Source organism: Lipotes vexillifer, unplaced genomic scaffold (genome assembly GCF_000442215.2).
Source record: "Lipotes vexillifer unplaced genomic scaffold, Lipotes_vexillifer_v1.1 scaffold1429, whole genome shotgun sequence".
Lineage (NCBI taxonomy): Eukaryota > Metazoa > Chordata > Mammalia > Artiodactyla > Lipotidae > Lipotes > Lipotes vexillifer.
Window position 1 is genome coordinate 745,045 of NW_006787152.1, and position 13,554 is coordinate 758,598.

Genomic DNA, 13,554 nt, shown 5'->3' on the forward strand with positions numbered 1-13,554 from the left:
ACTATACCACAATAAATGAAATATGTAAAAGATAATAGAAAATTATAAATATTGAATATAACAAGAATAAAAGAGGACTTTAAGTTAAAATACTATCTTTAATTATGAAAAGGAGTGGCTGTTTCATTATTCTCTCTCCGTTTTCTTCCAACGAATTCTTTCAAATTACTGTCTTCAAAGAAGTACAGTTACTTTTTTAAATAAAGGTCTCATAATTTTTGAACCCAATATATATTTACACGTTGAAAAATATGCAAACTGTACATCTCATCAGAAAACACATTTAAGTTTTCCTTTTACCTCTGAAAAATAAAGATTTTTAACTTATTAATCCACTTAAGCTCATCATCTAGAAGGCTAATCAAGGTAAGTGCTATTATAGCACTTCAATAATACAGATATTAAATGTTTTAGCCAATAACTAACCTTCTTCTTTAGCAGGCCATGTTTGAACACTGGTTTCTACAGCAGTGCCTGTAGTGTAGGCCTCAAGAAAGACATTTGCAACTGTCAGCAGAAATTCCACACTTGCACAAATATACATTTCTTGAAGGACTAAATCAGCCACCCAACCGTCTCTGACTCTCCTATAGCTTATATCCATCATGTCCTTTTTGTCAAACCCAACTGTTAGTCCTATCATTCTGAAAAACACAATAATAACAATTCCTATCAGTATCTTACAAATAATCAAACACACCAATAAAACTCAAAGACCTCTTATTCCTTTCACTGACAGCAAACCAGCATTCTGAAGTCATTTCTCTTAGTAAGATCACAAAGTACTCCAAGTAATAAACTTACAGACTTTGGGAGCTCAAATGTTTCATAAATTAGGAAGTATATTCTTAAGAAATTATCAGAATTTTGAATCTCAGCATATTTTTTCTCAATTTTTCATATATTTCCCCTTACAATTTGCATGGATTAATAATTTAGATAATACAGATTAATTTAAAAACCGATTTAATTACACTGATTATTTCTATATAACCCATCAATCAACCATTCAGCAAGAACAGCACATAACCAGGGCACTTCAAATGTTGGCTTAAAACTACGGACTCAACTGCATTGAAGCTCTGAAGATTTTAGTAAATACCCAGAAAATGAACATGCAACTTTGGGAGTAAGTTCTGTAAAATATACCAACCATTTCTCAAGCAAAAACTTAGAACACTATTACCTAGGAGTTGCTTTCTTGACATGAGGCCTTTTGTCATCTAAAATACAGTTTTTTAATGAGAAGGAAGAAAATGTTGAGTCATCTGTATACATTTTTAAAGTACTTATAATATTCTCCAACTTAAATTCAGCAAGTTTCAGAGAAGGATCACGAATATCTGTAAATGAAGTCTGTGGAAGAGGAAATCAATACAAATTTTACACAAAAACACAAATTTAAAACATATATTAAGACATGAAATACCACATTCTCTATCTCCAAAGAGCTCATAATGAAAGGCATGAAAAATATTAACTTTAAAATTTTATTTTTCATATCACTGGCTATAGGAAAGACAACTCATTTTAAAAGGCAAATAGTTAAAATTATTTTATTATTAAAGTGAAAAGATCAACAATTTTCCTCAGAGGAACAGATATTCCAAAATATAGGAAACAAGAGAAAATATATTTTTTCTTCTTCAGCTTACCTGCTTAGGACCTGGACTATACAGTACCATGGTGAGATAATCAGTTCTGAAACTCATATTTAGTGCTGTCTTAACTTGGGAAGCATGTGAATGTACTTCTACCACAGCAGCTGTCACTACAGTTGTTCCTTGGAAAAATTAAAGTTATTGGACAAAAGAAGAAAGTCAGGAATGGTAGAACTCATTAAAACAGACCTGAACTAGATTTAACATAATTATTAAATAAATGGGTATAGTATAATGTTTTTCCAAAAAATTTAAAAGATTTAAAAATTCTGATGTTGAACTCACTAACTCCTGGCTTAGGATTCTTTACATAATAACCTGAGAGTATTAATTAAACTCTTGGTTTACTTTTAATAAACTCTTGGTTTAATTTTTGTAAAACAAGAATAAAAGAACTAACCACTGGGTTTGTTTTGGAGATTAAGCAAAACAGCATGTGTAAAATGCATACTAGAGTACCTGGTATATGTGTTTGGTATTTAAATTTTACTTCAAAATCTAAAACCAAACAAGATACTTTAGATGACATTTAAAAAATTGTTCCACTAAACAAAAGGATCCAAAATGCAATCTTTTCTACATTTTATATTTTGGGACAAGGTATTATATATACATGGTACATATTAAATGGACATATAATAAAAACATAGCAATTCCTAATTCTCATTCTACTAGACCCCAGAGACAAGGACCACCATTCCAGGTAACTTATTTTTTAATTTAGGTAAAATTTACATCCGTGAAATGTATAGATCTTATCTGAAACATTTAATGAGATTTGATAAATATATACATCCATGTAACCAACACTCCAGTTAAGATACTGAACATTCACATCACTCCACAAAGTTCCCTTACACCCCTTTCCCAGTCTATCCCAATCTCCCTACCATTCTAATTTCAATCACCTTAGATTAGTTTTGTGGGTTCTTAAACTCTGTATAAATGCAGTAAGATATATCATACTCTTTCATGTTTAGTTTCTTTCAGTTAATATTTCTGAGATTCACCCATGTTACTGTATGTGTCAGTAGCTCATTCTTTATGTACTCTGAAAATACACTGCATGAAAATAAAGTTTATCCATCCTAGTGCTGATGAACATATGGGTTATTTCCGGATTTAAGCTATTATGAATAAATCTGTTGTAAATATTCCTAAATAAGTCATTTTGTGTATATATGCACTTATTTTGGGGTGCGGTGGGAGTAAATACTTAGGCTTATAATTGTTTGTTATAGGGCAGGTATACATTAACTGCCTTTGTCAAAAGTAGTTATACTATTTCACTTTCCTAAGAGCCACATGTGAGAGTTTCAGCTGTTTCACATTCTCATCAACATTTGGTGTTGTCAGTCTTTTAAACTTTAGTCCGGTAAACGGAAATCTTCCTGATAAATAATTATGTTAGCACCTTATCATGTGCTTGCCGTCCATTTAATCTACTATCCTTTCTAGAGTATCCAAATCTTTTGGTCATTTGTTTTTTAAAAAGTTACTAATTTCAAGGAGTTCTGTATTCTAGATGTAAGAACAAGGTCAGATAAAGGCATCTTGAATATTTCGTCTAGTCTGAAGCCCAATCTTTCACAATCTTGATACTATCCTTTTTCCCCCTTTTTTAAAATTAATATTTTTTTTGGCTGCATTGGGTCTTCCTTGCTGTGGCAGGCTTTCTCTAGCTGTGGTGAGTGGGAGCTCCTCTTCACTGTGGTGCACGGGCTTCTCATTGTGGTGGCTTCTCTTGTTGCGGATCGCAGGCTCTAGGGGCATGGCCTTCATTAGTTGAGGCGCGTGGGCTCAGTAGTTACGGCTCGCGGGCTCTAGAGTGTGGGCTCAGTAGTTGTGGTGCATGGGCTTGGCTGCTCTGCAACATGTGGGATCTTCCTGGACCAGGGCTTGAACCCATGTCACTGGCATTGGCAGGCAGATTTGTAACCACTGTGCCACCAGGGAAGTCCCTGACACTATCTTTTGATGAGCAGAAGTTTAACATTTTGACGAGGTCTACTTTACAAAGTTTTTCTTTCATGGTTAGTGCTTTTTTATCTATCCAAGAAATCTTTGGCTATCCCATGAAGATATTCTTTCATGTTCCTTCTTCTAGAAGTTTAAAAGTTTTAGCTTTCAAATATATGCCTTTTATCCATCTCAAATTAATTTGTGTATGGTGTGAAGGGACAAGTTCAATTTTTCCTACATTTACCTAGTTATGACAGCACCATTTGTTTAAAAGTTTATCTTTTCCCTGACCAGTCTTTGTTTAGTATCAGTTTACTTGTATGTCTCCTGGACATTCTGTTCTGTTTTACAAATCTATTTGTCTATGTTATGGCAATAACATACTAACTTAGTTATTGAAGATTTATTGTAAATTGTGAAATTAGATAGTGTAAATCTTTGCTCTTCTTTCATACACATACACACACACACACACGGCTATTCTTGATCGTTAGCTATACAGCTATATAAGCTTTTAAAGTAATTTTTAAATTTCTATTTAAGTTTGACTGGGATTATGTTGAATATATAAATCAATATGGTGAGAACTGACATGTAAACAATATGGATATTTTAACAATACTGAGATTTTTCAATGCACAAACATGGCATACATTTTCATATATTAGGTCATTTAGTTTTTCTCATGAGTATTTGGTATCTTTCAGTGTAGCAGTCTTGCATAATTTTGTTAAATTTATTCCTAAGTATGTTTTCTGATGCTATTGCAAATAGTTTTTAAAGTCCTATTTCTCAATTGTTACAGATTAACCCTGTATCTTGTTAAAAATGCTAAATTGATTTAATTCTAGGAATTTGTTGAAGACTTCTTAGGGTTTTCTGTGTAGTCAATCATGTTGAGAAAAAAGGCATTTTTAATTCTTTCTACTCTGTAGACCTATTAATCTTTCTCTTGGGGACTTCCCTGGCAGTCCAGTGGTTAAGACTCTGAGCTTCCACTGCAAGAGGCGTGGCTTTGATCACTGGTTGGGGAACTAAGATCCCACATGCCACGTGGTGTGGCTGAGAAGATATTAAAAAAAAAAAATCCTTCCTTTGGCTGTATTGCTCTGTCAATGACTACCAGCTAAACAGGAATGGTGAATGTGGACATTCTTGCCTTGTTCCTATTTTAGGTGGAAAACTTTCTACTTCATTATTAAGTATGCCTTTTTAGACATTTCTAGTTTTTATCACAAATAGGTGCTGAATTTTATCAAATGTTCTTCCTGCATCTATTGAGGTGATATAACTTTTTCTCCTTTCTCTGTTAATTTGGTGAGTTACCTTAATTGATTTTTGAGTGTTAAACCAACTTTTCATTTTGGGATAATTCTCAGTTGGCCAAGATGAAATATCCTATATCCTTATTGCTGGATTCAGTATACTAATATGTTGTTAAGAATTTTTATGCCTGTGTTCATGAGGGATACTGGTGTGCAATATTCTTTTCTTGAAGTGGCTTTTTCTGTTTTGTTTTTGATTTGTTTTTGGTACCAGGGTAATGCTTGCTTTATAAAATGTCTAAGGAAGTGTTCCCCCCTCCTCTATTTTCCAAAGAGTTTAACACTGGTATTGTTTCTTATTTAAATATTTAATAGAATTCACCATTGAAATTCAATTCTTTTAATAGATACAGAGCTACTCAGATTTTCTATTTCATCCTATGTCAGTTTTGGTAATTCTTTTTTTCCAAAAAATTTTTACACTTCATATAAGCTCTAGAATTTATTATCACAAAATTATTCATAATATTCCCTTATTGTCCTGAGTGAACTACTGTAATCTAATTAATTCTGATATTGATAATTTGTTTTCTATCAGTCTTGCTAAGGATTTATCAATTTCATTAGTCTTTCCAATGAAAACAATTTTGGACTTTGGTAATTTTCTCTCCTGCTTATCTGTTTCTCTTTCACTGATTTCTACTGTTGTCTATATTACTCTCTTCCTTTTATTTATTTTGGGTTTGATCTGCTCTTCTTCTAGTTTCTTGAGGTAGAAGATTTTATCTTTTATTTTTAACTCCAGTATAGCCCTTTATAGCTACAAATTTTTCAGCACTGCTTTAGTTGCCATCCCACAAATTTTGACATTTTATGTTCATTATTTTTCAGTTTAAATAATTTTGATTTCCCTTGTTTTTCTTTTGTAACCCATCAGTTATTCAGAAATTGTTTAATGTCCAAGTATTTCAAGCTTTTTTGACATCCAATTGCTATTGATTTCTAACTTAATTCCATGTGGTCAGAAAATTTTAGCCCCTCCCTCCCTCCAATGGTCTATCTTTGTGAATATTCCAGGAGTCCTTTAAAAAAAGTATATTCTGCAATTGTTGAGTGAAGTATTATATTAATGTCAATTAGGTCAAGTTTTTTTTAACAGTATTCAAATATTCTATATTCTTTCTGATTTTTTAGTCTATATTCTATCAACTAAGAGTGCTGTGTGCTAACTATCCAACTATGATTTTGTATATGTGTATATCCTCCTTTATTTCTGTCACTTTTTGCTGCATATATTTTGAAGCTCTGTTATTAGCACATACACATTTAGATTTCTTTGTGAATTGATTCCTTAAACTTTATTTAAAAAAAACAAAAAAAAATTGTACGTGTCTTTTTGAATTATGGTTTTCTCTGGGTATATGCCCAGTAGTGGGATTGCTGGGTCATATGGTAATTCTATTTTTAGTTATTTGAGGAACCGCCATACTGTTCTCCTTAGTGGCTGTATCAATTTACATTCCCACCAACAGTGCAGGTGGGTTCCCTTTTCTCCACACCCTCTCCAGCATTTATTGTTTGTAGATTTTTTTGATGATGCCCATTCTAACTGGTGTGAGGTAATACCTCACTGCAGTTTTGATTTGCATTTCTCTAATAATTAGTGAAGTTGAGCATCTCTCCATGTACAGGCACCCCAAGGTTCACTGTAGCACTATTTACAATAGCCAGGTCATGGAAGCAACCTAAATGTCCATCGACAGATGAATGGATAAAGAAGATGTGGTACATATATACAATGGAATACTACTCAGCCATAAAAAGGAACGGAACTGGGTCATTTATAGAGACGTGGATGGACCAAGAGACTGTCATACAGAGTGAAGTAAGTCAGAAAGAGGAAAACAAATATCGTATATTAACACATATATCTGGAAACTAGGAAAATGGTATAGATGAACCGGTTTGCAAGGCAGAAATAGAGACCCAGATGTAGAGAACAAACGTATGAACACCAAGGGGGGAAGTGGGGGGTGGGATGAATTGGGAGACTGGGATTGACATATATACACTAATATGTATAAAATAAATAACTAATGAGAACCTGATAGACCTTCTTGACTCAGAGTTGCTACACACTTTCAATTTGTAAAAAAGGCAGTATCTGAAAAGCACAATAAAAAGTGAAGCACAATAAAACGAGGTATACCTGTAATTTCTTTAGTAATGGGTATAAAGAAACTAAACTTTGAGTCACTGTAAATCTAAAAATTATTGTGTTCACATTTAGATGATGGTTTGGCCATATATAGAATCCTAACTTCAAAATAACTTTCCTTAGAAATTTGGCTATATTACTCTATTGTCTTTCATCCTCCATCCATCCCATCCCATCCAGTTTCATTCATGATAAATCTGATTCCAGTCACTTTTTCCCCAAGCCCTAACAGGCAGCCTGGTTTTTCTTCAACTAAAAATATTACTTTTGTTGTTCTGACATTTCGTGAACATGTGTTTGCGTGGGGAGTCTTCAATCCACTTGAAACTTGGTAGATTCTTTACATCCAAGATTTTGTTTCAATATTTACTTAGTTCTGGAGAGTTTTCTTCTATTATTTCTTTGAAAGATTCTTCTCTTCCATTTCCTCAGTTCTTTCTCCTAAAATACTTATTATTCTGGAAATTGGACGTTTTGAACTAAAGCTCTATCACTCTTAAGTTTTATATCACTTTCCATCTCTGTGCTTATTTTTCCTCTGTGTCATAGGGGATTACATTAACCATACAGTCCAACTCAGTACTTACATGCTAACCCCATGCTTTGTGCATTTGTTTTCTTTCAAAATTTCGGCAATCATATTTTTGGTTTCCAAGAACTCTTTCTTATCTTGGAAAGGTAGAAGGTAGTGAAGGTAGGATCCGGTTCTTATCTTCTCAAAACCCTCTGATTATGAATTAGAGTTTGTTTTCTGTTTTTTCACATTCTCTTTTGTTTTCCTTAATTATTTCTGTTTCATTCAGGAGACACTATCTCTTTATCTTGGTTGCTTTCAGGCTTAGGTTCTTGTGATTTTCTTTATATCTGACCATTAATATTTAACAATAAAGGACTAGGCTGGTTATTCTAGCTAGTAAGAATGAGGATTCCAGTAATGTTACAAATGTAGGTTGTTTCTTTGCTGGGATTCTCCCTGACTGGAAAAGCTGTGCAATATATTAGTGCTTTGCAAGAGTGGGTCTTGTGAACTAGCAGATTTCACTTTGAGGTAGGCAGATTTGGGGTTCCCCAAAATGCCAGAATGAAGAGAATTTTATTCTAGTGAAGCAAAATCATCTCAGCAGTTCTAATTAACCCAATTCTCTATATGTGCTGGTGCTGAACTTAGCACCTAGTTAGGATTCTACATAATAAATTAAATCCAACATTGGATACAGACTTCTTCTGAGTTACAATTCCCTCTGCTCTATTCCACCCATCTTCTAATTATTTGTTGAAATCCATCATTTACTAATGATCATCCTCTCTTGACATCTCTAATATTTTGATACTCCTAATATTAATATAAAATATTCCATCAGGAACATATGCTGCACTAGGAATAAGGGAGAAGGAGGGGATGAAGAGAAAAATTGAAAATAAGGACTTACAGGGAAGTTGGGATAACAAGAATAAATACATACTAAGGAATTTTGTCACAACAAGAAATTGAAATTTTGATTCAAAGAAAAAAATCAACAGAATGACTAATAACAGACAAATCAGAAATACCTGAATGAGATTAGCTAAAGAGCAAAGATTTATAAATCTTATTTTACCCAAACCTAGAACTAGGAAGAATGAAAGGAAGGATAGAAGGAAAGAAGAAAAGAGGGGGACTAATTTAAGGTTAAGCACATACCTCCTGAATGGTGTGAAGCATTAGTAGCACCACTAGTAACACTAGACTGATCTTTTATTACTCCACATGAGGCACTATCACTTTCTTCATACCATATGTTGCCATATAATGTTTTAAAAATAGTTGTTATATCTTCTTGACTAAGAATTAACTGTTAAAAAATAAGATTTGCTTATTTTAACATTACTATTTCATGCAGTCAAAAATTTTCATACAAGAAAAACAATTTTCATTTCAATCCTCTACAAAACCAACTTTTAACATATCAGATAATTCTACTAACTGAATATTCCATTTTTGAAATGACCATGTGATCTTCAGTACCTTGTGAAATACAGAACTAAATTAAATGTCAGCATCAATGAAGCTATGAATGATGAACGTTTTTTGTTATGAATGTAGCAATTAACCTACTAATTTTAAACAGTTAAAATGAACTTTCATTTCCAAGTATTCATGTAGCACCTTTGTATTTTTTTGGTTAGTAAGCATCTCAATTTACAAATATAATCAAAAATAATAAATTTATACAATTGAAAATATTTTACAGTATATTTTACATGAATTATTTTAGCTGACCCTCACAAAAGTCCTAGGTTAAAGAGTATAATCCTTATTTTATATGAAGGTGAGGCTTAAATGATTAAGTATCATGCTTAAGTCCACTTGAAGAATCCAACACACTAACTCAAAACTCCATGTGTTGCAAATTTAGCCTAAAACCACTAGCATAAGACGTGTCTTGAAAGCTGTGATGGTTAATTTTATGTCAACCTGACTAGGTCGTAGTATGTAGAGATTTAGTTTAGATGTTATTATTCTAGATGTTATGTATGTGTGTGTGTGTGTGTGTGTGTGTGTGTGTGTATAAATATATGTATATATTATATAATATATATATAAAGAAAAATACACACACACACACACACACACACACACACACACACACACACACACACGGTCCTGCAGACCACCTACAAATGCCCAGCTGCCTTCTGGGGCAGATCCACTAGAATGAAATTGAGTCTTCCCCTATCAAGAGACACCCGAGGAGTTAGCAGCTGTTGCAGCCCACCTTAGGGGACCGCATATGTGGCTGCCCCTGGATCTCAACTTCAGAGTCAGGGAGAGGTTAAAACTGAGCCTTCAAGAAGTCAGTCTAATGCATCCAGACCAAGAGTACACACACACATACACACACATACACACACACACACACACACACACACACACATCCTATTGGTTCTATTTCTCTGAAGAACTCTAATACAACAGCAATTCAGTTAAAAAAAAAAAAAAGACCTGTGAGTTTTAAATTGATATGTCTAGTAACCTCAAAGGGATAGCTTTAATTCCACAAAATTTAAGTTTTATTTGCATCGGGCTTCCTTTGACTGCATTTCAAAAGTGATAAACTAATCTAGTGTTTTAAGATTAACTCCATGTGTACCTTATTCCTGCTACTTATGTTTTGTTTTTAAATTTTCATTTATTCATGACACTTATTTTGTGATTATTATGTAGCAGGTATTGCAAAAATAGTATATTCATATAAATTAATAAAATATTACAACTTCTAAACCACAGTCTTTCAATTAGTGCATGTTTATTGCACTAATTGAATAACTGATATTAATCATTACTCTTCACTCTTGCCAACAGCTCAGTGCAGGAAGCTGGAAGAACTGTAAGGATTCAAGGAATACTGGTCTGTGGCTCCTACATTTCAGGACTGGCTGTGTATGCTACCACCGAACATCTGACAAGTCAAAAATCACAAACTGCAGCACTTAGCCTGGATGCATTAGAGTAACCGATTCTAGCCTCTTTGTGATGCAGAGGATGATGTCCAAGAGGGTTCCAATGTGTGAACCTGGGGGTGAGCCACAACAGCTGCTATCTATTCAGATAGATCACTGCAGGGGAAGACCCAATTTTATCTGTCCTGGAAGGCAGCTGGGCATTTGCAGGTCTGCAACATCATCTGAAAATTCTGCATGGATTTTCCCTGGAGAATAGTGAAGGAAAATGGTGTCCCAGCCGCCCCACACAAATCTGCCTAATGACTGGGCCCAGTGGGGAGAAGATTTGCCCAGTATGCTAGGTAGAACTTGCTACTTATGTTTTATAAGTTTCTAACTGTTGTCTTACCAATACAAAGAGACTTCAATTATTTATCTTAAGAAGATATGACCCATCTATAATTTAAGGAGTCCATGTGATCTTATACACAGAGTTTGAAGATCTTGAGTTGAGATCATCATGCTTCGGTTTTTTTTACATCTTTATTGGAATATAATTGCTTTACAATGGTGTGTTAGAGATCATCATGTTTTAAGTTTTAAATACATTTTAAGTTACAAATCTGAAATTTTTTAAATGATGATTTTCTCTTTTTGAATATAATTTTTATGGGGAGAAATAGAAAGGGAAACAGGAGGGTGAAGGGAGGGAAGAGAATCTGTTAAGTAGGTTTCTTAAAGAAATCTTTCACAAAGAATGTGTGTTGCTGTCACTTTAGCAAAACATGTGATACAGTTTTGACTTCCATCCAGTCGCGAGGTAAAAATACGAACTTGTGGAGAGTTACACTGGAGATCCGTGACGCGATATCAACCAATAGGGAAGTAAAGTTACGTCTAAATTACTAACCATTTGCCATTTTCATCTTCAACCACTCGATTCTTCTAGGCCCTTTGCTACGTTACTTCATATATTCCCATAGCTTCAAATACCATCTATAATCTGATGATTTCCAAATCATTATTTCCAGCCTTAGACCTCTCCACTAACATCTTTATTAAAATATCTAACTGACTACTTACAGCACCATGTCTAATATTTGTTTCCTTCATGAGATTTACCATAATTTATAACTATTTTAATTGTGTGCCTGTGTACTTTTTTACTGTCTATCTCACCTCTGGACCACCACCACCACCAACCCCTGCGTTATACTGGTAAATTCCATGAAACCAGAGATAATGTCACAACTTCTTTGCCACAGGATCTCCAATATCTGGCACAGGGTCTAACACTCAGTAGGCACTCAAGTATTTGTTGAATAAATGAATGACCAACATTCAATGCACTCTAGGTTGTATGCTATTATTTCATTTGTGACCAAGGTAATTAATATATAACTTCTACACACAAAATGACTTATGTCCCCAAGCAATATTTTTTAACAAACAAAACAGGAATCAATAAGCATCCAAAAGTTACCTCCATGGGCTTTAGTTGAGCATTTACATTAAAACAAGGAACTTCCTGGTACCACTCCCAGGATAAATTTCGCTCAACAATCACCTCAAGATTTAGTGGCAATAGTAGATCCAGTACTTCCTGGTATGCATCATTAATAAATTGAGACCTATAAGTAAAAATAAAATTGTTTTGAATAGTTTCATACAAAATCAGATAGTTAAAAAATTAATCATTTAATATACAAATAATAGAAATCAATAATTTTGTGTGTGTGAAGAGAAAAATAAAATTGAACAGGCTTTCCATGTAAAATGAGAGATGAAAGTCACCCACTTAGAAAGTCACCCACTAGAAACCTACAAGAAACCTGGGTGACTTCCTCTGAGGTGAAGTGTTCCATGTTGAAGAAAAATGAATTTTTTAAATAGGATTTTGCAATATGTTAAAAAGCGCCCAAAATATACAAGTTGAACCGGTTTGCAGTGCAGAAGTTGAGACACAGAAGTAGAGAACAAACGTATGGACACCAAGGGGGGAAAGTGGCAGGGAGGGGTGGTGGGATGGTGTGATGAATTGGGGGATTGGGATTGACATAGATACACTAATATGTATAAAATGGATAACTAATAAGAACCTGCTGTATAAAAAATAAAATAAAATTCAAAAATAAAATAATATATACAAGTTGGACAATAAACTCTTAAAACGAGAATTATCTCTACATCATCTATAAACATACATTACAAGAGACATTATGAAAACATTTAGGGGCTTCCCTGGTGGCGCAGTGGTTAAGAATCTGCCTGCCAATGCAGGAGACATGGGTTCGAGCCCTGATCCAGGAAGATCCCACATGCCACGGAGCAACTAAGCCTGTGCTCTATAACTACTGAGCCTGCACTCTAGACCCTGCGAGCCACTACTGAGGCTGCGTGCCACAACTACTGAAGCCCGCGTGCCTAGAGCCCATGCTCTGCAACAAGAGAAGCCACTGCAACGAGAAGCCACCGCAACGAGAAGCCCGCGCACTGCAACGAACAGCAGCCCCCGCAACTAAAGAAAAGCCCGTGTACAGCAACGAAGACCCAACGCAGTCAAAACTACATAAGTTAATTTTAAAAAAACAATGAAAACATTTAAATTCACTGATTTACACATGTTAGATTACCACATATCCCCTTACTTCATAAGAAACCAATTTGCACCATATGAAATTCCTATTTCTATGGATCAAATATACTTGAATATGGACAATTTCATATTAAGTTGAACCATATTTGCCTTTCCAAGTACTTATAAGGGTAGGACTGATGCTCAGGAATGATGAAGAGAGTAGTAGGTTACCAAACCCCTTTCAAGTGACATGTGACCAAAGAAGCCTCCCATTATACCTTCAAATGACAATCTCAAGGTGGTACTCCTCAATAATACATTTATATTTTAATTGGCAGAAAATCCCAAATCCTTCAACTAGGGAATGAAGCTATGACTGTAGAATTTACATATCACTTATTCAAATGGAGAGAAATATGGGAGTCACCAGGGATCTCCCAGAATTCC

At 34.3% G+C, this 13,554-nt stretch overlaps 1 protein-coding gene across 3 annotated transcripts in view; it reads right to left on the reverse strand.

The window, feature by feature from the left end:
• VPS13A (vacuolar protein sorting 13 homolog A) overlaps positions 1-13,554 on the reverse strand; it is a 153,277-nt gene that overhangs the window by 96,148 nt on the left and 43,575 nt on the right. For all 3 annotated transcript variants that reach the window (XM_007459890.1, XM_007459888.1, XM_007459889.1), the window contains exons 11-15: positions 12,013-12,160; positions 8,788-8,938; positions 1,656-1,783; positions 1,187-1,356; positions 427-644 (exon numbers count right to left, since the gene is read on the reverse strand). In XM_007459890.1, the coding sequence (XP_007459952.1) occupies positions 427-644; positions 1,187-1,356; positions 1,656-1,783; positions 8,788-8,938; positions 12,013-12,160 (815 nt within the window). The remainder of the gene's footprint in view (positions 1-426; positions 645-1,186; positions 1,357-1,655; positions 1,784-8,787; positions 8,939-12,012; positions 12,161-13,554) is intronic.